We start from the raw sequence: 25037 nt of genomic DNA on the forward strand, positions 1-25037 counted from the left end.
GCGGCGGGGCGGGGCGGTGGGGAGGGGCCGGGCGGGCTGCCCGGGCCGCGGCCCCCGGCGCCTCAGACCCCGGGGAGCAGCCCCGCCCCGCCCCGCGCCGCCCCAGCGCCCCTTGCCTTCCCGCCCGCTGCTCCCGCTCTTCCCAAAGCAACGAACAGGCACCACCTGCTGGCTAACGGCCTGACGGGGGAACGGCGCTGCTGCCGCCCGCCGAGGGCTTCGGGTGGCGAGCGACCGGGTGGCTGGGTGGGGGATAAATAGGTAAAAGAACACTACCGGGCTCGAGGAGCGGTGCTGGTCGCTGGAGCCTTAGCGTCTGGTGGATCGACCCAGATCAGGGGAAAAGGGCGGTGGGATCGGGAGTGACTGTGCAACGGGAACGCTCTTGTGAGATGTAAATGATGGTTCCCGGACCGCTTGTCACTTCGGGATTTTGAAACATTTTCCCTTTTTTCACGGTAAGAATCTGGGGCTCTTGTGAGAAATGTGTATTGGAATCTATCACACTACCGGTTTCTGTGAGGTGTGGGAGCCATCAATAGCCACGGAACATCACTTAACGTGAATGTCAAAACCAGGTTTTGCCTAGGGTTAAAAATCAACCTCCTGAATGCCATCAGCCCTGGTGTCTATGCCTCATTCTGTGCAGACACTTCCCATTACCCCTGCATGTCAGAGGTGCAGAAAAGATGACTGGGAAACACAGATGTCTTCTGAGGAAAACTCAGATTAAAAAAAAAAAATCAGTTGTGTTTTCTCTAACAGTGCCCACATAAAATGTGTGTTCTCAGTGAAAAAAAATATATAATAAATGAAAGCAAAGAACCCAGAAAGTCAATTCTTGGGATAAAGGGCCATTTTTTGCTTACTTTTTTAGTTTTCAGGTTTTAAAATTTCCAATGAAGAGTTTAATCCAACAAACGAGAAACATTGACTCTTTCAGTGACAATTACTGATTGTGCATCAAAGAAAAAAAAGTTTGGCACAATAGTTTCTCTTGAGCATGGGAGACCTGAGCTATTCTCAGACATGGGTACAGCCCTGGACTCTCCTGAAACTAGTGTCTTATAAAACAAGCATGTTTGCTTTGGGTAGGTTACCTTCCTGAAAGAGCCAGCAGCCCCTGCAGATCAGCACACCACTCTGCATGTCTGCATGTAAAAATGCCTCATACTGAAGGTTTAAATGATATTCATTAAAAACTGAGTTCTGCTGTCAGAAGGATAGTCAGCTAATGAGAAGGTGTTTTCTCTCAGCGAGCATCAGACTTACCCGCATGTAGAATTCCCTGCCCTCGTTCCCTGATTTGATTTGGAAGATGTAATAGGCTCCAGGGTAGCGAGTTGTTGCTTGCATCTGAAAAATGTCAGAAGGCACAGAACGCCCGGACACCATATCCATCACTCTGTACAAGATGGTGAAAGGCTGATCTCTGCAACCGGTGTTTTCAGCTGGACACATGCAGCGGCTAATTGTCAGAGATAGGATTGTCATCAGGGGTTACAAATTCCTGTAATATTTGATTCTTTATATGCAAATACAGCTGCATAAATAAATGAACAAATAATGTTGTCGACCAGCTAAAAGAATCAATGAAACTTGTAATGAATTTTCTCACTTTTAGTATTCTCTGTGTTGCTATTCTGTCCTATCTATATCCCTGCTTTCTTTTGCTTGTCTTCTAGGCCAAAATATCATGGCATCCTTTGTCTCCTTAGATCACTTCAAGATCTGTATTTTCTTTAAAGCAGCTCTGCAGGTGTAGGGTACCTGGTACATGTTTGTTCTGATAGTAATTTAAACTGAACTGTCCCCCAAATAATATTAATTATTGGATCATTTCACTGATGGTGCTACATAAATGTTGTATTATTTTTTTAACAATCTTTTATATACCATATGAAAACATACAGCAAGACATCCTGGATCAAACTGAAGCTCTAGCATTAAATGCAGAGCCCTAAGGAAGATCAGGATAGCAAGCCAAGCATATGACTCTTCCACCAACAGCCTCCAACTGTTTGTGACACAGGAAATTCTTGAAACCAAGATGTCTTCTGTGTATTCATCAGCCCTTAATGCAATTCTTATCCATCAGCTTGTCCAGCCTCCCTTTACACCCACATCAATGTTTGGCATCCACAGCCCCCTGTGGCGAGGAGCTCCGCAGCTCCCTTCACCTCTCTCTGCACTGCCCCTTGCTGACTTCATCTGATGCTCCCAGCTCTTCTATTGAAAGGAGAGCAGCCACTCAATCCCTGCTCATTCTCCTCACACAACTCAGGGTTTCATATTTGACTCTGTTCATGGCTGAAGGGTCCTAACTTAGTTGTTTCTCACAAGGAAGCTATGCCATACTTTTGATCATCCTCACTGCTCTTTATGAACCTTTGTCCAGTTATATTTCTTTTGAGAGGAGGGGAAGGAACTGCATAGTCTTGAAGACATGGGTGCACAATGGCACATGCTCTAAGGATATTCTCTACCTAATATTAACACCTCAAATTCAGATTGTTTTTCTGACCTCTAGTGAGTACTGCAGATCATGGAACTACCTATAATAACCCTCAAATCTCAGTTTGGACAGATTATGATCAGATCAGTGCTCTTTATTTAATTTGTAAATTTGGGATTGTCTTTTTACTTTACATTCATCTACACTGAATTTCATCTGCCATTTTTATTGCACAGTCATTGGGGCTCCTTCTGTAATTCTTTTCTGCCCATCCTTTTCTCTACTGTTCCCAGATACTGTTGCAGACTTTGCCCATCTCATGGTTTATCCTTTTTCCCGGGTTGCTTACAAACATGTTGGACAAGTAGGTCCAGCTCAGACTTCTGCAGAACTTCACTGTGAAAGCTGCTAATTTAATACTATGTTTATTTTTTATCTTCCAACCTCTTATTCTTGTGTGCCAGGGACTTTATTCTTACTTATGGCTGCTTGATTTCCGTATTAACATTTTGTGAGGTTCTTTTGAGAAGACTTTGGAAACCCAAACAGACTGCATCAGCCCATGTGCCCTAGCCACATGCTGCTGATTTCTTCAGAGAACTCTAATAAAGTTGTGAGGCAGGATGTCCATTTCTAAAAGGCATACTGGGGAATTTACTAGAAAAAGAGTTGGGTCTTTTTGCGTATTTTTTCTATAACCTCCACTACTGACACCAATTTGAGACAGTGGGGCATGTCCCCATCTGGCATGTCCCCCATAAAAAGGCTCCTAGCATTACAAACACCTAGTTCCTTCCACAGAAAACACAGATACAAGGAATTCACTTGGCTTTTATACTGACCACTTCTAGACATGTGCCACAAATTAAATGCAGTCACATCTAGACATGAGCCAAAGCCACCAAACACAAAGCTCAGAGATCAAGAGTTCTGGTGCAAGCTGATCTGCGAGGACTTTATAGTCGGGCTCCGAGGAATTTAGATACAGAAGCTTCAGATATTTCAAATTCCAGTTTAAGACTACCACCTCTGAAGGTAGGTAAACCCAGAACAGGAAGAACAGAACGTGTCCACTCCTCAACTGCCCTAGTTCAGAAAGCAATGTAAAGACATGAGTAAATTCTAATGGAAAGAAGCTGATTCTTCATCTCTTGCCTTTGTATAAAATACCAAGGAATCCCAAGTAATTGGCTTTAGTGCAAACACTATGGATGAAATACTATGGGCTGGAATATATAGAGATCTGTCTGGAGCTGAAATATTTTGAGCCCCAGGCAAATACCTACAAAATCGTAAAAGAAACAGTCAGTTTTTAGAAATGTGGGATTTATTTTTTTGCTTGCTCAAATAATGCCAAATTTAGACAGTAACAGTGCTAACAGCCCCATCCAGACATACCCAATTTCTGGACAAGGCAAATCAGTCTGTGGACTTTTCAGCACTTTTAAACTTTAAGCAGTAGGAAACTATTTGTATCCTACTATGACTATCATCTAATATTTTAAAGTACTTCCCAGACATAAGCTAGTTAATATTTACAGAAAATACTCATACTAATAAACAGGCTGCATTTGAGCATATATGAAGTCAGTTAGTAATGTAAGTAAATGTCTCTTATTACATTACAAACCTTGCTGTTTTCTCCACTCACTGATAAGTGTTTTTCCAGTCTAACTTCCCACACATCTGAGTATCGTATCATATCATATCATATCATATCATATCATATCATATCATATCATATCATATCATATCATATCATATCCCACCTGGTGACCTAGTAAGGAATTGCAATTTATTATTTTTATAAAGCTTACCAATGGTAAATGCAGCAACAGCATGTATGTATAGCTCTCTAGACACACTTCATGTCTGTGTTGTAAAAATGCAGCTTATTTCGTTCACTCTAGGTACGTTTCACACAGATAGAATTTGCTTTTGTGGCTGTGGGTATGTTACTCACTTTTCATTAATCTGGATATAAGGATCCTCGCATCTTACTGGGTCTAAACATTTATATTCTCCTGGGATATTGAAACACGTTTGCTGCAGAGTGCAGGTGAAGTTTCTGGTTTCACATTCATTGATATCTAAAACATAAGAAACAAGAGAAAGGCTAAAGCAGGGAAACATGTGCAAGACACCACTCTTACAAACTGGTTTCCATCTTAAGGAATTGCCCCAGAATTCATAACACTCTTGCACTATAAGAAGTGGCCTTTTGATAACTGGCCTCCCTTTTAAGACCAGTTTTTCCCCATTCATTTCTGCTTATTGGAGAGCTCCCATATGCTAAGTGCTGCAAAAATAGAGAAGAAATTGGCTGCTCAAGCTGTCTGACCTTAGAGAATGGTAAAACTAGAGAGAGATGTGCAGCAGAGAGGAGAGCATCTGAGGGCTTTCCTGTGTAGCTGTTTCCTAGTCAGCAAAGTCTTACTTACACCAATTCACCTCAGTGGGACTATTCACATGATGACATTCTTACCAGAATTACATAATTGGCCCTTACGAGTATTTCACTGTGCAATGCCAAGACCAAGCATTCTAAATTCTTGAAAACCTCTTTCCAGACACAGGACCTATTTTCTGGTCCCCTTGGGTTTTAATCAGCACAGGAATGTTCTTACCTTGGCAGCTTCTGCTATCGTCAAGCAAGTTATAGCCCGAAGGACAGATACAGTAGTAAGAACCAGGCCCATTCACACATTCGTGCTGGCAGAGGAACTCTGAGAAGCTGCATTCATCCATGTCTGCAGTGGTAAAACAAAAGTTTAGTGTCTTTGGCTTTACAGTCAAAAGAGCAGTCCCACAGGCAGGTGGCCATCCAGACTACGTGCCCATCACCCCAGCTGGAGGTTGGCACCCTCCAGCTCCCTAGAGCTCTGCAGCAACCTGGCAAAATGCTATACAACAAGTTCTTGGTTAAACATTTTTCTCCTAGGGAAACCAAAGCTGCTGCTGAACACAATGTGTGGCTTTTATTTATTTATTTTTCTTTTCGAATACCTGTCACCAGTTGGCCATGTTTTCAGTTCTGTTTTACGTCAGAGATAGAACTACTCCAACAACAAAGCTGCAACTATAATTTGAAAGGAGAGACTTGGCAGTGGTTTTCTTTTATTTTTTTCCCTTTTTTTCTGGAGAGAAAACTTCCCTTTCCCAGGGCCACATGGGTCCCAGCAGAACTCCTGCAGCCAGCCCTGGCTGTTTTATCTTTCTTAGTCTCTAGCCAGTTAATTCCAAGGCATTCCAGCAAGACTACAGAGCTCATCCCAGCTTGGGTCAGACCTACTAGAAGGCCCAGCCATCTCCCAGATACCCAGGAAGCTAAGCAGTCTGTCAAATCTCTGACTGAAAGCAGAAATTTTCCTCTTTTCCCCTTGCACTCATGAATTGACCAGTCATTGTATTCTGCAGAACTGCGCTCAAGCAAGAGAGACGAACTTCAGAGCTGCGCGTGGAGGCATAGCTGAGGAGGGGAACACACATGCAAAGGCGCTAGACTGAGGGAGGCTGCAGTTAATCATTTCCTCATTTCCCTGTTCAGGGGAAGAAAGAAACAAAGGCCAGAGCCCAGCCAGGAACTCCCAAGTTTTTATTCCCAGCTCTGACATTTTGACTCTCCCAGGCAAATCACTTTTACTCTTCAGACTGAATTTCCCTTTCTTCTAATTTGGGCTCAGTCCATTTATACACTTTTGGTGTTTTGTGCAGATGAATTGGAAAGTATTTGAAGTCCAAATATGTTAAAGTGGCTTTATGGCTGCAACCACATTAAAAGGGAGATGAAAGGAACTCTACACCTACATAGTCCTGTTGTGTGACTTGCCCCAGCGAGTTCACTGAAAAAAACACCCTCCTGACAAAACATGGACCGAGGGCTGACTCCATAAAGGGACCAAGATATCACCCGCTCCCTCGAAGTGTCCTAGCCCAGACCTCCAGCACACTGGATTCATATAACCTGTGCTTAGCTGTTGTCAGGTGCTGGAGGGATTTAAAGCCCCGATGGTCCTACATTTCTGCTGCTGAGCCCACACAGGACAGACACATTTTTGCTGTTCCTAAAGACTTCTTGCATTCTGCTGACTACCTGTGGAGGACAAGATGGTAGGCATTTCAGAGCACATCTAATGCACGTGCAAAATCTCTGAGATCAGAAAATAATGCCGATGTTGAGAAAGCCAGGTTGAAATCTCTGCCTCTCTCCTTGAATTGGGGCAGGGATCCCTCCCGTCTTCAAGGTAAGCTGGCTGTTAGGCCATGGACTAATCCAGTGGCTGTTGAAGTACATCTGGATCCTGGGTGTCTCATAGGAGTGTCCTCCTAACCTGGCATTCGCTTTGCGAGCCTCAGCAATGTGTAGTGATTGCTTGTGAAGTGAAAGAAGCTCATCCAGAGAAATTTGACCTGCTTTGACAAGCATTTTCTTGCACAGAATTGCCCATAAAAGGTTTTCTGCTCTAAATCTGGGTGGTGGAAATTCCCTTTTGCTGGCTTAACTCAGATGTGAATGAGGCTCAAGCACCATCTCTTCTGTCACCATTTTGTACTGGCAGTGTTTATGTGGCATTGCATTGAACTTAACTGGTTCAGGCCCCCAACTAGCTCAGGAGCACATAAAATGGTGCAGGAGTCTAACTTAGAAGCAGAAACTCCATTAGAAAGCAGCAAACTTAAGTTAGGTGTTGCAGCTCTAAATGTTAAATGCATGAGACCCTTTAGAGATTTAAGTCTTTGTTCTTTCCCTTATAATAAGGAGGTTTGCAGGGAAAAACAGCTTTGGAAACATGAATCTATACACATACTGCATATCATATGTCTCCTCTCTCAGAAACAGCATGTTACATCTGTTTACTGTAAATTAAAAAACAAGTATTTTCCAGTGTGTTTTTCCTTCCAAGAAATATTGGCTGGATTTTCTAATTTTATCAGACTGTGGGAACATTAAGCACAGAAATAAGTTTTGCCTTCAATTAAAATAAAGCAATAAAATAAAAACAAAAACAAGACAGGAAAAAGTAAAGTGACATAAGCACAGTTTCTTCTGCTATGTGCTGAACAGATTAGCAATAGCTGTACTCAGAAACCATATATTGTTTCTGAAGTGTAGCCAGAGCTATACAGGGGAAACAGGAAGGTTTCAGGCAGAAGAGTGCAGTAATAAGAGCAAGAGGAATACATGCATTCAACAGACAAATGGAAAAGTGCTTTATGTAAAGTATTTCTTTAATCATGGAAGAATGTTCTAGGACTATCCCTACTTTATTTGCTCTAATAAAGCTTCCTGTTCGGCATTACAAAGTGTTTTCTTATGTTTTGCTGTTATCTTGGAGCTTTTTAATATTTAGCTTATTTCTTTAAAACCATTTGCAGCCCTCCTCCATTGTGCTTTTCTGGGTATTTGCCGTGTGCTTTAACTGAAAAGATCATATGAGTTGAAGCTATCCTGCTACTAACCATGGACCAAGGCAAAAAACTTTTTAAAAAGCATGTACAAAACAATACATTGGAAAAAGAAAACTTAAAGTAAAGTAACCAAAAAGAAAACTGAAAGAAACCAAGACAATAAATAACTAGTTACCACTGCAGTTTACTCCATCAGCTTCCAGTTCATAGCCAGGTTCACAGCGGCAGAGAAAAGAGCCGTAGGTATTGACGCAGGTCTGAGTGCAAGGGTTTTCGTTTGTACATTCATTCACATCTACGGGAAACCAATGCCCAATGCATCAGTGACTTCTCCCCAAACCTTATTTTCAATTCATTACTGTAAAGTATTTCAAAGAGATTAGCTGTACAGTCAGAATGATTTGTTCTGAAAAAATATAAGCAAGTCAGTATTCTTTATCGGGATTCAGGCTGATGCCTGGAAATAGCATGTTGGAAACATGACATGCATGGAAATGAAGCATTTTGGGAATGTCTTCAATCAAAAAAATAACATGGAAGACGGGGATGAAATATTTATGACAAATGCTTCTGTCTTTATCCTGCAATTTTAAAACCATTGAACTGATTTTGCCATAACAGACCAAACACAAAATGCAGCAGGATATTCCTGAGGAAGATAATGCAGTGGAGGAATGGTCCTCATGGAAACCTAGGGCTAAGACAAAAGCAATTTTTTTTTTCCTTTTAGGACATTAGCAGCTTCTGGACATCATTAACACAGACCATTTCCTGCAGCATGTGGGAAGAGGCTCCTTGCTTATCTTGGGAGAGGCTTTATGAAGAGGTTGTGTTGACTTTCACTGAGGTAGCACATCACAGCAAAAGGTGGTCTAATGCTCAGGGCCCTAGTCTGGAACTTGGGAGACTCAGACCTAATTTACTGCTCTGACAGAGTTTTCCTGTCTCACATGGGTCACACAGCCTCAGATTTTAAAAGTAAATTCAGTGCCTAAAGTCTTGGTAATTTCAGTGAATTGAGTAACTATATTTTCAGGGGCTTGGTCCTCTGTGCATATTTCTCCTAATACACTGGTCATGTTGCACCTGTACCCCTCCGAGGTACTGTGAAACTACAGAAATATCTCAGGCTGACAAACCTATGAAGGTTTTCAAAAGCAGTGTTGGGAATGTTACTTGTATTCTAAAAACTAAACAAGTTTTAAGGGTGTTGCTGGGTTGGGACCAAAGATTTCAGTCATAGTTTACCATACACAGTACCTTGGCATGATCTTCCGTCATCATTAAGGGTAAAGCCTGGGTTGCACGTACAGGAGTAGGAACCGGGCACATTGGCACACAGTTGCTGGCAGTAGCCGTAGCGACATTCATCTATATCTATAGATGGGAAAGATGAAAAGTAGAGTGGTCTGCATTTTCACGTGCAGGTGCAAAGCAGCAAACACACTGAGTCAACAGTACCAATAACACAGAAATAACCCAGCATACTGGTTACAGATATAACAGCCAAACTTCCAGGTGTTCAGACCCAGAGTTATAGTTAACATACATCTCTACCCAGAAGAATGTAGTAATGTGTTTTTACCCACAGCTGACATCTATTAGTATGTCCTATGAACTGACTGTCTGTCATTGCTGTAATCTTCAGCTTAATGTGACCTCATCAGGAAGCCCAGAGTCAGTCCCTTTAAGCAGCTAACTTGAGGTATACCTGATAGCTGGCCTAGCCCATCAGCTCAAGCACAGCCAATGTTGTAGCAAAGTTTTGTCAGAATCAAGACAGAAACATTTTTTACCTCCACAAAGCTAGTCACTAGAAAAGAAATAAGTATTTCTTACTAAATACTTCTTTTTTTAGAGAGGGTATTCTTTAAAGACTTTTTTCCGAATAGTCACATTCACATTTTATATTAATTTTTAACTGACAAGTTATAGACTCTAAAATGTAAACAGTAGATTTAGTGCCAAAATAGAAGTTTGGGCTGAATTGCAGCATTAGCAATACATGCGACTCACTGTTATAAGCACAAGAAAATGCTGTAAGATATGTATGATGGCAAGTGCTAGAAGAATTTTGCCCCTGGACTAAAAACTGGAATGAAACACCTGGAGTGGCTGACCTTTCCAAGGCTTTACATTTCCTTTGGTATCAACTGGCTTTTGATTTATGGAGATTTTTATAAACGGCTACTCTCAAAGCTTTGAAGTTAAGTTTGTTCAGTAGAAAACCAAGTATATTATCTCCAGTCAGTGTGCCAGGACCAAAGCAGGAAGGCACAGATTTTGGTGAAATGACACCCACCGCAGGTTCCAACGCACGTGAAAATCAAAATGACGGTATTCTCCCTATGGTTCACATGTGTGTATATACATATATCTGCATGAATTCCAGCAGTTTATTATTTGTTAGCTAAATTGGCTGCTTCCTGGTTTAGTGTTAAATATTAAGAATGTGTTGGGAAACTGAATTCCTGAACAACTTGAACATTTTCATGATGTGGTAATACCATAAAAACAACAATGTTGTGAATCTGCTGTATAAGTAGCTACATCCTGCACTTCAAGTTTATGTTGTTGGCCTCACTGGGACAGTTTTGCTATAGAAAGTCTCAGGAAACCATTCTGAAAATGTCAAAAGTCTTGGAAATACTCTCTCTGTGTACAATAACAAGGACACTGACACTCAGTTTTACCCTTACTAGCTGTTATTTCCCACTGCATTCTAAATAGCAGGATAACCTAAAGGCCAGGGTCAGCTATGGTATGTACCCCAGCAGTAGGCTTGGCCCAAAGTGAGATGGGTTTTAAGTAAATTAATACCTCATTTCACTGACACAATTTTAAATACATGCTTTGGCTTTTGCAGGACTCTTATGTCAAGAGCGCTACATTTTGAGGATACGGACTTTTACAGGGCTGCTTCTTGTGGGAGGGTCATGTGGATAGTGCTGTACTGGCTCCTCCTGTATAAACTTCACTGGGATAATTACAGCAGATAGAAGTGTAGCTCTTTGTAACTGTGGTTTACTACCAGTGCGCCGAAAAAGCCCATCTCTAAAACCCAACCCAGCTCCCTGGTTACGGTGAATGGTTTTTACTGCTATATGCCAGCAAAAATCACTTCTCCAAGGCCAGTGGAAAGTACGGAAAACTGAGACTTTTTTGATACTTAGGGAAAAATATAGCAACTCTAAACACAATTTGCTTTTAGCCCTTTGCATTGCCTTATAATAATCTACCCCATGATTACTTTAAGTGTGCAAGACTGGGATGTTATCGCCTATTTTAAATAGCATAAGCAGATACTCGAATCAATTCAGCAATGCAGCCATTTCAGTTCTCTGGTATATCCATCAAGCAGTAAAGTACTTTAGATCCATGTCCAAATCCTGAATGCTGCACACAACCCTTTCATTTGGGCTGTAACTGGGAGAAGAAAATGGGTGACAAAACAGGTGATGCAGAGCAGAATCCCCCTCCCTGCCCTCCTCATCCCCACCCTGTCACGTACACGTGTACAACACCCAGCACAAGCTTTTTTTCCCAAGAGAAGAAGAATTATCAACGATTAAGGAGCAGGGGGCTTGGAGACTTCATATCCCAGGGGAACTACAAGACAGTGACTCCCCAAAGCAGCTATGGCTGCACAGAGCCCAGCTTGGACGAGGCTCAGCTCTGTCCCTGCCAGGTGAGTTACACAGCAGCTGTTTGCAGTAGTTAGGAAAACAGCCGTGAGTCAGTCCTTCACTGGAATTGGTACTTGGGAGGAGAAAGTTGGAAAATAACTGGAGAGGCTCCAGGGATGAATGGGCAGGGAAAGCCCATTCTCCTTCCAGCAGAGATGTTGTGACAGGACAGTCCAGCTCTGCAGAGCTGGCAAGCAAACAGCCTGCACTGAGGGGAAAAAAATAATAATAAGCAAACTAAAAAAAAAAAGTTTTCTCCTATCTCCTAGGTCCTACCTCTGTACCTAAAATTAACATCTACTTCATCATCCCATGGGCATGTCAAGTGAGGGGAATGGGCTGGAGGAGAGGGGAGCTGGAAGGTTTTCCTGTGCTGTTTGTTGAGGGGTGGTTTTTTCCAACAGGGCTGAGCTAAAAGGATGAACAGGACATTGCAGCAAGGAAAATAACAAAATTGAAATAAAACTGCTTGGAAGATACCGAAACGGCACCCAGTTCAGAGATAATGTTTTTCTCACCCCCAAGCAAAAGGGTTGGTTGAATCTAGGGATTTGCTCCCTGTTTCTTGGTATCAAATACTGATCCCTTTGGGTCCACACTGCCACATTGTGGAAAGGACAGGTCTATTTGGGAATAAATCTTTTTGTATACATGCTTGTGGTTGACCTTATATGAAAGGGAATCCTTCAGACTGGGAATATGAAAATCCCACATGTTACATGGATAGTCATATGGTATTTACATGTATATTTTTGTTCCATGAGGGAGTTTCTCTGCCAAGCATACCATTGGCATTTAACAAAGATGAAGGACAGTTTCCATGTAGCTGAAGGTTTAACCATTACTTGACAAAGATGCTCAGTGACATTATTTCAGCTATTCACGGGTACACATACACAGATGCTCAAATACCATATCGCATGAGGTTTTTACCTAAACACTGGCCTTCTAACAGCCAGTAGCCTTCAGTGCAGGAACAGGTATAGCCCCCCTCAGTATTTATGCAGATCTGGGTGGGGTTACACTGGTGGGAATCTGAAGCGCATTCATCCACATCTGCAACACAGAAATACAGCAAGAAAATATTAGAAATGACAACAAAAGATTGTTCACACTGTACAGGGACTTGCACTCACAATGTGTACACCAGCTCCATGCAAGGAACCAAAGTGTGGTGGAGTAGAGAGAATGACCATAACCTGAAGTAAAATTCATGAAAATAAACGTCTGGGGACAGTGAGAACTCAAGGTGCTCATCAGATCTCTCTTGCAGATGACCAGTGTTTCTCAGAGCTCCTCAGGAAAGGGATTGCGTTACCTTGAGCTTTTTACTACTTCCACATTTGCTTTGTCACTGAATTGGGATTTCCATGCTACAGGGCAGTGTTCAGCCCTAGGAAAAAGCTGCTGAAAGGGCTATATAACCCCACTGCCAAGTAAGAGATGAACGGGAGTTTGAGAGGTGTACAAACACAACTCAGACATATAAAAAAAATTACTTCCTACCCCCACCAATGCAGATTATCTCACTGTAATTTTTCTGAGAGAAGGTTCAACTAAAATCAACCTTAACCTGACAATAAAAATGTATACTTCCCTGGAATCAATTTCCTGACAATAAAACTCTTTTCTTTTAAAAATTTTTTTACCATCTTTATTGTTTTTAATGTATTTGAGTTTTTATTACAATCCCTTAGGGTGTTTTTGTTGGGGGGGGGGGGGGTGGGGTTTTTTTGTTGTTGTTGGTTTTTTTTTTTGCAAAGGAGGTGAATAGCATTCCTACATTTATATAAGCCAGGACCCTGGAACCTGATTAAAAATGCCTTTCAGAGTCAGAAGTTCAATTTGAATCCCTGCTTGCTCAATCTCTTCCCTGATGTTTCTGGCATCGGGTTTGCCTCTAGATGTCAGAAGTGGAAATATCAGAAGATAAATTGTGTCATTTTTTCAGCCTACTCAGATTTCTATGTTTTATTTATTGATACCTAAACTATTTTTTATTCCAGCATACTGTGCACTGGCCTTTGCTGAAGTACTATGTCATCCAAGCAATGCTACTCTCTTGATCCTCCCTGATTCTTATTAACCCAGACTTTGTTGGGTCATGACTGAAACAAACGCACTGGGCTGGAGCAGGCAGCAGAGGGCAGGAATTACATCTCAGTATCTGCGCCTGAGGCACCTAGCACAGCCAGTTGGCCGTAAAATCCCAGAAGTCATGAAATAACTGATCCAATCTACCACAGCGGCAAATCTAACGTGTTCAGATATATAAATAATTACACACATATTACATATATGGAGAGAGTCTAGAGTTCTTAGTCTTGCCAACATCCGTACTGGAGCAATTGATGGTGAGTCAAAGCTGGTAAGATAACAAGAATGGCACAGTTAGAGGTAATTAACTCTGTCCGAAATCAGTTCCCACGTATTTATTGGACAGATGAAGGTTGGCAAAATGGTGGGGGAAGTGGGAAAGGGGTAACAAGTCTAGACTATATATGTAGATAGATAAGTTGTTCAGTTCAGCTATTGCTTCTGCGATTGGGCTAAAAATTCTGGTTCCTTCCTTCATACAGCATATCACACATAATTGGTAGTATTTGAACACAGATTTTATCTAACCATAAATTTAATAAGAATGACATTAATGTTTTGTAAATGAAAAAGCTTTCTATTTGTCATGTTTGCTTATTGTTTTAGGAGTGGAACCTTGGGGTCTGGCCAATTCTGCTGTTTCTAGCCTACCCCAAGCTTAAAAAGGAGATTTTTCATTTTCTATGCTCCCTGCTTCCAGTGATATTAATAAGTGAAGCAAAGTGGAGACAAAATGAACATCAGCGTCTTACCACCACATATGGTAACAATCCTGTTTGAAGACTATAGATCCTCTACTCTTCTGTGGTGCATCTTTCTTGCAGGGGTACAACATGCATCCTTCACCAAAAGCAAAGGCTAGCTACAGAATCAGTTTTGTTCCCAAGTCATCTTTGTAGCAGTTGAACGAGCAGCAAGCAGTACAATCACTCCAGAAAAGTAAGACATTGATCCTCCTTTCTTTGCTATCTACCGAGGAGATTTCTTTGCTTACTCCCAGTCTTCAGCCTTTGTGGTGGTACTGGAGATGTATTTCCATTTGAATGCAAAATTTTTTACAACGGAGGCTACCTATGGAGTCCCTGCTGTCCCTAGAAAACCTGATCAACCTGAAGTTGTCTATGCAGAACACCTTGGCTCCCCGCGTTTTACACTGACTTCATTAATGAAGTTTTATGCAACCAACAGGTCTAAACAGCTTTACTGGTCACACCAAATCTTTTTGCTTGGGCCTGAGCACACACACACATTTCTATATTACATGTCCCCAGCTTTCTTTAAGATTGTCCCTTACCATGACGTGCCATTAAACTCTGACAGACCCAGCCAATGCAATCAAATCAATTATTTTTGGCAAGCAGCCTTTTCAGTTCAAACAGGTAGTATAATCCCAGCCTGTCTGCCAGAGGTTATTTACATTACATGGGCTCACTAAGTGAAAGCTGATATTTGCACACTAAGAAAACTGTCAGTGCAACAATTGGCTGAACATTAGGTATCCTCTTGAAGAGTATCAGAGCTGGGAGACAAAGGGTGCCTTGCCCAATCCATTTACACAGTGCAGCATTCAGTGAGAACTGGTGTGGTTGACAAAGACAAAACTAGACATTTGACCCAGAAAGGGAAAAAAAAAAAAAATTCCACCGGGGAGAAAACTAGCCATAAAACTTTGAGAGATTGCCTGTAATGGATTCACTAGACCTAAGTGCCAGCATAGAAACTATATCAAAACACTCCCAGGGCATTTTTGGTTGAGTGGAAAACTGCAGGTGGAAACAACCTGACAGCTAGTCAATAATGTGTAAATAATTTCTTATTCTGGTTGCACAGTTTATTTCTGCCCATTCAAACATAAATCTTATGTGGATTCATGCCCTGGAAGTATCACTTCAAAGCTCATTCATACCACCTCTGCCCTTGTGATGGGTCATACACAATACTAGAGTAAAACTGTGATGCTAAGTGTACATGATACTAAGTTGTCAGTGGTTTTGTAGGTTCAAAGCAGATAAGACAAAAAATTGTAAGGACTACTCAATACAAGGATAGCACATGTGTCTACAAAGTCCCTGAGATGCAGTTTTCTGGAGCCTGGAAGTATGCCTCTGACCTGGCATAACTTGTGTTGCAGTCTTCACCATGGAAAGAAATACCGCAGTGAACTGTCTGAGCCACAAAGTCTAACCAGCTAGAGAGCAGAAGAGTTACTGAAGTGAAGCAGGCTAGCAAGAAACCCTGGAAACCCTACTGCCCCCCATTCAAGGTGTTAATAGACTGTGATATTTGATGATTTCAGCATCAGTACCATGAAAGTATCAGATGGTGTCACCCATCACTGATATCCAAGGATGGTTTTCATTATACTGAACCCGCTTTTAGTACCTTTCATCACCAAGATCCTTAGAAAGCATTACTTGCATCCTGAGAACAAGTCTAGGTTTTACTAATAGATAGCGTTATTGAATAACTCTTCTGTGATTTTGGCTAGATTGCTCAGTATGTGGCTACAAGAAGAATTGCCATGAGGTGAACTAGGAAGCAAATATGAACTAGATCTGTCCTCAGTGAAAACAGGCTAAGGTACCTGGTAGTTACTATACAGGACAAGGAACCGGCACAGCGGCAGTAACCATGCTGTAACTCATGTGCTCAGAATTTACCCTGTGGGAACTCATCCTTGCTCTTCATCTTCTACAGCCCTGCTTCCTATTTGAAAAATGGGGATAACAAAATCTCTGTCGTAGTCTGGCCTCCCTCACTGTTTAGCATCTAAAACTATTCAGGGCAGGGCCTGTCCTCTTATATACAGAGCCAGTTCACAATTAGTCCATTTTTATTTGAAGCCTTCCAATCCTAATACAAATCAAACTGTACTACAAACCCCTGTAATGTTCCAGCTGCTAATAAATACCAGTGCCCCTGGCTTTTAACCAGGAAATTCAAGACTACGGAATTAAAGGACTAGCCTGTGACCACTGAACAAGACAGCAGCAAGAACAAGTCACAGACGTTTCTGACTTGGAGTCCTTCATGTAGCCCAATACAACCTGTTCCTATTATATGAACGCTTAAAGATGCACCTTTTTCAGAAATTTTGTGCAGCCTCTACGTTAGCTAATGAGATCTAAAGTAAAAGATTAACCATCATTCTGAAAGCATTATGTTCTACTAGGAGACCTCAGAGGCATCAAAGGCTTTTTCAGCTAAACTCTATGCTATTCACAATGTTATTGTTCTACCCTAATGGTACATTGAACCTCAAAGTTTTCAGTAGTTACTGAAAGAGAGAGAGAACTATTGACAAAGTCAGTGGCAAATTGAAAGAGTTATCTAGCTACCACACCTCTCCTTACCCTTACAGGCAGGACTGGGACTGTTGCTGTGAAATTACATATGAAAACAAGAGGATGTTAAAGACTGTCATACCTAATCATTTTGAGTAAGTCCAAATTTTCCCAAGTGACTAGTGACTCTGAGTGATGCCTTAGAGGTTCCTGATTTTGAGAAAGCAGCTGTTCAGCACTTAAAACCACACTAAAGAACCAAGGCAGGGCAGGACAGATCCCTGTTCAATAGTTCTCTTGCCAGGGAGTGCTTGGCCAACACTGGCCCTGGATGTCTTGGCTCTTGATTATGCTGCTGTGTGCTATCAAATTAGCAGTCATCTATATTCTCTCATCCATCCTTCCAGTTGTTGTGTTCACATTACTGCTCCCACAGCTACTTCCAAGGGCAGAAGTTCAGGCAGAAGTCCAGACTGAAATTAAAATTTGACCTGAAGTGGAAACAGTTCACTTTGTTACTTCCCAACTGAATACTGAGAGCAACCAGATGGCCCATCCAGACCACCTCTCTCTGCCTCCTAAGAAATACCACCTAGAACAAACACAGTCTCATGGATTGAAACCATGAGTTTTAAAGATCTTTGATTTACTGACTGAACGAGAGAATAGGTAGGCAGCATCTCCGTATACATTTGTCAGGAAGCTGTTGCTGCAAGAGTCTGAGCTTGAATACTCCAATATTAACCACATCCCTCTGTCTTAGCTCAGTGTGTCTGCCTTAAAAATTTATGGCTGTGGTGGTTTGGTCTAGCAACCCTGGGGTGTGATGTTCTGTTTACTTGACATTTTGACAGAGGTGAGGTAGCTGGGGTAGTGGGGTTTCGTTTGGGGACTGGAAGGGTGGAGAAAGTGTTTTTTTATATTTCTGGCTGACCGGCTGCCTTTTGTGGGATGTGATGTGCTGATGATTTGTTTTTATTGGTACAGATTGTATTTTTAATGGATGGCAGGATGCCTGGTGACTGGATAGATATCATTTACAATGTCAAAATAAAGAAATGAACTAATTGTGTTTAGCATGCAAATTACTGTATTTGTGTTTTATTACCTGTAAAAGCTAGCAGTAGTCTTCATGGATTCTTTAGAATTTAGCCACATCATAGAACAATGAATGAATTTTTTAATTCATTGTCCATAAACTTAAAAAAAATGAAATAATTTAAAAGCCATGCATACAAAAAAAATGGGGCAGCATATTAATATAATCAGAAAGAAAACCTAGATATCAAACTGCAGCACACGACCACATCTCACCAGGGAGGCTAATCCTTATCAGAAGACATAGTAATCTTTTATACTGATTCATGTCCACAACAAATGCAGGACTGAGGCCACTCTCACTTGTATCAGTAATATCACAAGAAATAACAGCATAAAAAGAAAAACAACACTCTAATCCACTGAATTAAGACCAGACATATTCAATACTGCTCAAATGAAAGAGGCTGTAACTAGGGGACCAGAAATCTCAAGAGAGAATCATAAATGTGGAATCATGCTGTGAGTGTCTACAGGATCCTGAGGATCTGGTTTTGGTCCACAGTTTTCCACATTTGGGATAAAATGCAGAGGATCACAGGCTAGTGGAGTTAAGAACTAAAAAGTGAACAGAACTCTCACATAAAAGTAATTTCCTAGGTATGATGGGCACATTTGAAAGTGAATTTCAGGGCAGACAAACGCAAGGACATATATCAAGAGTAAAAAATGTTGGTTGTGAAAATAACTCTGGGGTCATTAAAGTTAATCACTTGAACACAAACTTTTCCTGACACAGTGTTGCTGAAAGGACACGCATAAACATGAGAACACTGAGTAGACACAGGAAATTGTTCTTACCACTGTATATTGCATTAGTAAAATAATTACTGGAATACATTTCTGGTATCAACACTTCGAAAAGCAATATTGCAGAGAGATCAGAAAATCTCCAAAGAGTAATTCCAAGTCATGAAAATTTGCCTCAGAGCAAGATAATGCTCCATTTAATAATCTATTTAAGAAAAAGTTCAAGGTATATTTGCCTGTGATCTATAAACTTCTCCATGGAAACAAAGTTTTTAGCTGGAGGTGGTCACTAAAGCCAGCAAAAGACAACGGGATGAAATTCAGTGTTTAGAAGACAAATTCAAAATAAAAATAAGGCACAAACTTTAGTAGTACTACCGATTAACCATCTGAAAAACATAATAAAGCTCATGGTAGATCTTCCCTTACTTTAAGGCCTTGTATCTGAACAGTATTTCTTCTTTGAAATATGCTGTAGCAAAAAGCTGTGTGCTTGAAACCCCAATTGTTGGGTAAGGTTCTATGGCCTGTGTCACAAAAAATAGAAATTATATGGTCAAAGTGGTGTCTTAAAGTCTTCACTGAATGATTTACCATCATTCAACATTTAGTTATTTTTATCTACATCCATAACCATCACAGCTGAGATTTTCTGCTTACCTTACACTTTTTTCATTTCCTAGGCCATTAGGAGATCTATCTTGGCCAGTGAAACTACTGAAAATGGGGATAGGAATTTGTAAAATTCTTCCAAGTGATTTCTCCTTTGCAAAGATTTAAATGTATGCATGCGCAATTTTTCATTTTTTGTTTGTACTTTTATCAATAAGTTTGATTTTTAGTGAGAGATATTGTACCTCTAATGTTTGTAGTAACTGCAGAAAAAATATGGAAAACTTAGAAAATATTGATAACATTCTTACGCTAGAAGATGTTGAGTCATCAGCCTAAAGATGCTGGGTATGCCAACCACATTCCTTTCAGGACACATAGAATGATTGCACCTTTATGAAGCAAGATAAAGAGGAAGACCCTAAGTTGTTACCACAGACAATTTGTTGAATCAAAGAACCCAGAGGGGACTAAACTACAGGTTAGGGGAAGTGGACATGCAGGAAGTAGGAGATTGTTTGGCAACCTAAGTGACTTTAAGAGGCGGAAAGCCAGGGCAGAAAGCCAGCAGACAAAAGAAGAAGGAGCAGACGTGCTTAGGAACTGGAAGCACCTGCCCACTGGAAGGTGAGGCTCAAAAACTGTAAGCAAAGACATTGTTTGCCTTTCTTCTGCGCAAAAAAACCAGGACTTTGTGCATACACAAGACTTTATGCATTAAAGAACACAGAAGGAAAAAAAGTCCTAAGAACAACTCATCAGTTTAGAGACAATATCAGAGTCCTTCAGGAAAAGACCTTCTTAACAAAAATCTACTTTTAAAAGAAAAAGAAAAAAGTTAAATAAATATATTGATGAGTTTCATTTTGGTACTTATGAGCGTATGGTTAAATACTACATGACAGAGTAAATGCATGTGGAAAGCTTACCAAAGAAGCTCCATCCTAAGGAGATGATTTGTACCTGCCACTACAGGAACAAGGGAGACTACTGCCTTAAGTCCATCTGCTGCTGTTGGAAGTGGTGGGATCTGTGACTACGCTTACCCCTCCGCAGGCATGGTCCATGCTCAGGGTGCTGTGACTGTTCTACTCCCGCCATGACAGCTGCTTTCCCTGCTGGCTGGCAAGGTGATAAAGCCCCTAGCAGAGAGCTATCATGGAAGGATGTGGACTTATCTCTGAGCTAGAACGACATTCTTGGAGACTTTGGTGATTAGAAGAGAAACTTTGCTTGGACTCTGTATTCAAGAGGGAAGCCAATGTGGACAGCAGATTTCCAAGATGATATGATTTTGGCAATGTGTGCTGTTTCGCAGATGGACTGTTACATTTTGTTCTATTTGGAACGTATTTAGCATGCATGATTTCCTTTCTTAAGTAATGAATTCTGATAATCATGCCACAGATTTCTGTGGGTCACAGTAGCAGCTATGGCTGTGTTTCCTGCTTTTGATCAACCATTGACAAAAGTGGGTATGGTTTTGCCATCTTGATTATTTGAGAGCCATTAGCACGACAAGGTTCAGCACAGTAAAGTTGAAGATTAATTTGACAGTTGTGAGAGCACAGGTCTTGCGGATCAAAAAAAGTTTGCCATGGAAAGTCTTCTTCCCCATTCTACTAGGAGGTGTGGGTGATTTTGGGGCCCTACTTCTTTATTTTATTCTGTCTGTATTTTAGTCCCACTGTTGTACCATCACAACCCCAGGAGCTTACCCTGCTCTCGAGATACAAAGTTCTTGCAGAGAGGCTCAAGGCTGCGAGCTCGTTCCAGAATCTCTGTCTGTTCAAACACTGAAGCTCGTTCAGTCATTTATAACCCTCAGGGCTCCATTTTAAAATAATACAAAGATTGGATGTCTATTTTTTATAGGAATAATTGCAGGCCAGGACTAAACATCCGAGCTCAGTAACATGGGTATCAGTTCCAAGATTACTTGGAACAGAGTACTTTCCCCAAACTTCTCCTCCACTCCTTATTTGGACACTGAGAAATAATTTCCTCAGTAGTAGATTTTTACTCAGTGAAATCACATGTTTTCTCAAAACTTTTTTTTCTCAAGATAATTACATTTGATAAGAAAAGGGGAGAAATAACAATGCCACATTCCTAAAGTGCAGACTGAAGCCAAATTCAGACTGCTGCTGTGTGGGGTCATCGTTTTTTTCCAAGGACAACTGACCCTGCTGAGCTTGGACACAATCCAAGATCAATTCCCTAAACACCTGTTTAATTGCATATTTCACTGTCTGAGGACTGGCTGTTGATTGCTGAATTCATTTTCTATCTTCATCCCATATGCATTGTGTTATTGGTTGATTGCTAAACAAGGATTAAAGTTTTTTTTTTTCACATAGATGGTCAGCCTGGAAGTGGATACTTAATAGTGTGAGGCATGAATCTGTAATGCTGCTCCTTCTGCCTGGTATGAAAATTGCTCAACATGTGTCACAGGTTCTAGATCTCCTGCCAGCTATCTGAGCCTTTCCTTAGCTAGCACACTTCTGACATTACTCAAAGATGATAAACAACATCTAAACTGTGAAAGGACTTTGCTCTCTGAGCACAGTTCTAGTCCTGCTTTTGTGATTGAGATTTATGGGACAGCCATGCAGATAAGTGCATAGCAAGAGGATAAAAGGGGCAGCAGCCTCTTCCCCTCTGCTCAGAACAGACCTGTGTGTGGTTCACACACTTGGCATCACCTGCATGACCACAGCTCCTCACTCCCACCGATTCCCAGGGCTCCCTGTTGGTACAAGGTCACACCCAGTTGTGTGGACTATTCCCAGTGTCCCATGAGAGCTTTTGCACAACTGCATGGTCTGCATGTTAATTCTGGGATCAGAAATGAGACAAACTACTGATTTCAATTAAGGGCTTTGCCTAAACATGGAAACTCCATGGGCCGGAGCATAACTGTACTCTCTGGATTCATCATTTCCTGTTGCAGGTTCTGCACAACTTATGAAATCCATGGTCAGTGCATGTGATTTGGGAATCTCAGTTATTTCCCCGCTGCACTTACACTATTCCAAGTAGCTGTGGTACAGCAGAACAAGAGTAACCCAAGTACCCTGCTGGAGTGGGGTAAAGATGTGTTAGCTTCCCACTGATGACACTGAACCTGCAGAATTAGGAGGTACTAAGCAGTTGCTGCTCAACATAGTTTCATCTTCATCAGTAGGAAACATATTTTTCAGCTGAATAAATGGAGCGTTACTGTTGTACTACCCATTTCTCAAAATTACCTATTTTGTATGATCATATGCTACACCGAGGTCTGCTGGTAGGGTGGTGAGAGGAGCCAGTGAGCGCTTACTGAGACTGCTCCTCTCCCAGCTGCTGGGAGGTTACCTAAGTGACACTTTCTATTGCAACAGAAACAAAAAAGATGTGCAAACAGAACAGGAAATGCACACTAAGAAATTAAAACATACTTCTAGCAAAAGGTCCTTACAGTCCTCCCTTTGCTGCATGATATGAAATAGTCTTATGCAAGAACCTCTAGAGAAGGCTTATAAAATTTCACAGGAGCAGAACCATTAGCACTGAAAAAGTGAATTTTCTATGGCTGAATTGTGTATTTTCTCTACAATTCTATGGGATAGTTTAAAAAGACCCTGTAAGAAGGAATATATTAAAAATACAGGAGTTTAAAACACTAGTTATAAAGCTTTTATACATGTCTGTGAAATCCTATCAGCTTCTCCTCCAACGAATTCTTTCAAAGACTTTTGTGTTTGGGTACAGAGCATGAGAGAACTAAAAGAAGAGAACTGCTATTCCCACTTTTGCTCCCCAGGGAGCTTTGAGAAATCACTAGCACAAATAGTCCAGCCAGCTGATTTAGCCAATTGGTGGTCAGTTTACATTTCCTCTAATAAGTGAACTTCTTGACCGTACATTTTAACTGAGTCATTAAGAGCTCCTTTTCCAAGTGTTTTGGCAGGCTAAGGAGGTCTGAGACTGTGAATAGACCACAACAACTAGTAAAGGGGAGAACAGCCCTACTTTTAATACAGCAGAAGAAATTGATCCAAATGGATCCAGCAATTAAAGCCACAATGAAAACAAAGGAATGCAAATATCCACCTGCAGGATCTAACAGAAACTTTCATTGGAAGGGTTGCTTCTTCCATTAAAATGCAGCCACTTCGGATATGCAACATGACAAAAGCTTTAACCGTTGCTCAAGCATGTTGTGCAAACAATTGAAGGAGTGAAGTACTGGAGACCTGATAATACAAGAGAGATTCTAGGTGTGCAGTATGTACATACCCCCAGAGAGAATTCAGTATGGATGCTCTAGTCACTCTCACAGGGTGCCTTGAAATCTTTAACATACATAAAAAAAGAGGACCCCATGCATGTATATAAACAAGGGATCTCCATTATGTGGAACTGGTATAGTAATATGAGATTCATCACTAACTAATCTCTCACAAAGCTTCAACAATCATCACCAGCATCTCATTCAGGAACGGACTGGATTCAAAGCTGCTTCGCTTGAGCATGCAAGGAGGCTCCAGCCAGAAGTGGCATGGCTGTAGGTTGCTTCACGTCACTTGAACTGTGTGAGTCAAACACACATGCAATGGAGACTACACTGTCTTCCTCCAGGAATCTGGAGACTACGCTGTCTTCCTCCAGGAATCTAAGACCTTATTCCCTGAACCTAGGTGATAAAACCAGGGAAAAGAGCCTGGCTGCACCAACAGTGCTTGCAGAACATGTGTCTGGACAGTGGGGCAGTTCTATATTTGCTTTAGAGGCTCTGTATTGCTGACCAGTTATACGTGACTCCACACTCACATCACTAGTCTGTCCAGGTGCAGCCACAGGCTCTGGAGGCAGTGGGAATTAGAAGTCCTTCTTAGGAAGGGAGAGCTTCAGAACTCTGCCCATGGCAGCAATCCTTGCCAGCTGCTCTAGGAGCTGTCGTGATTGACTAAAAAGAGAGTGTTATGCTTGGCACTAAGGGCACTGGGGAGCTTATCAGGGGAGAAAATTATTTTTCATATTTCATCTGAGTTTCAAATCTGTCCATGTGTCAGCATGCTTTATAACAATCTCAAAAGCACCACAAAGCCAAGGTAATTCTTATATAAATGTTAGGGCCTTTTGGGCTCTTTTGTAGGCAAAGAATCGGTAGTGGATGAAAGCCAGTGGAGAAGAAAAATCTTTGAGAATTATCCTCTGCAAATACTGGCTTCCATGCTCAGACAGCTGTGTCCTCATTACTGTTAATAGCAAAGAGCTATGCATGTTGGGCAACATTCGTCTTTGAGTGTATACATAGCAAGCCATCTATTTATTTATTTCTGTGGTGGTGATCATTGGAAAATGCCTATAATCCCTGCTCAAATAACTGGCTTTAACTCAGATTTGGCATTCACTGTTTTATAATGATTGAGCCATATTCGCTTGCAATGTTCCAAAAATTTCCGCCAGCCAACTGGGTTGCAAACCTTCCTGGATAAATGAAAACTGTGTGGATATGGGAGGTTTACTTTGTTCCAATTAGTGTGTGATGTGGATGTCTACTGGCAATTCTCCTGCTCTCCTTACTCTCAGTTCATGGCTCCCTGGAAAAAGAGGTGTTTCATCTCAAGGGGCTTTTTCCCTTCACACTCCCCCCCC

General features: G+C 41.3%; 1 protein-coding gene across 2 annotated transcripts in view; it reads right to left on the minus strand.

Annotated features, from left to right (window-relative positions):
- The window catches only part of FBLN5 (fibulin 5), a 46970-nt gene that overhangs the window by 1615 nt on the left and 20318 nt on the right, over window positions 1-25037 (minus strand). For both annotated transcript variants that reach the window (XM_010583847.1, XM_010583848.1), the window contains 6 exons: window positions 12484-12606; window positions 9125-9241; window positions 8040-8159; window positions 5083-5205; window positions 4419-4545; window positions 1273-1468 (listed from right to left, as the gene is read on the minus strand). In XM_010583847.1, the coding sequence (XP_010582149.1) occupies window positions 1273-1468; window positions 4419-4545; window positions 5083-5205; window positions 8040-8159; window positions 9125-9241; window positions 12484-12606 (806 nt within the window). The remainder of the gene's footprint in view (window positions 1-1272; window positions 1469-4418; window positions 4546-5082; window positions 5206-8039; window positions 8160-9124; window positions 9242-12483; window positions 12607-25037) is intronic.

The sequence above is a fragment of the Haliaeetus leucocephalus genome, unplaced genomic scaffold, assembly GCF_000737465.1.
Source record: "Haliaeetus leucocephalus isolate CR32 unplaced genomic scaffold, Haliaeetus_leucocephalus-4.0 Scaffold932, whole genome shotgun sequence".
Lineage (NCBI taxonomy): Eukaryota > Metazoa > Chordata > Aves > Accipitriformes > Accipitridae > Haliaeetus > Haliaeetus leucocephalus.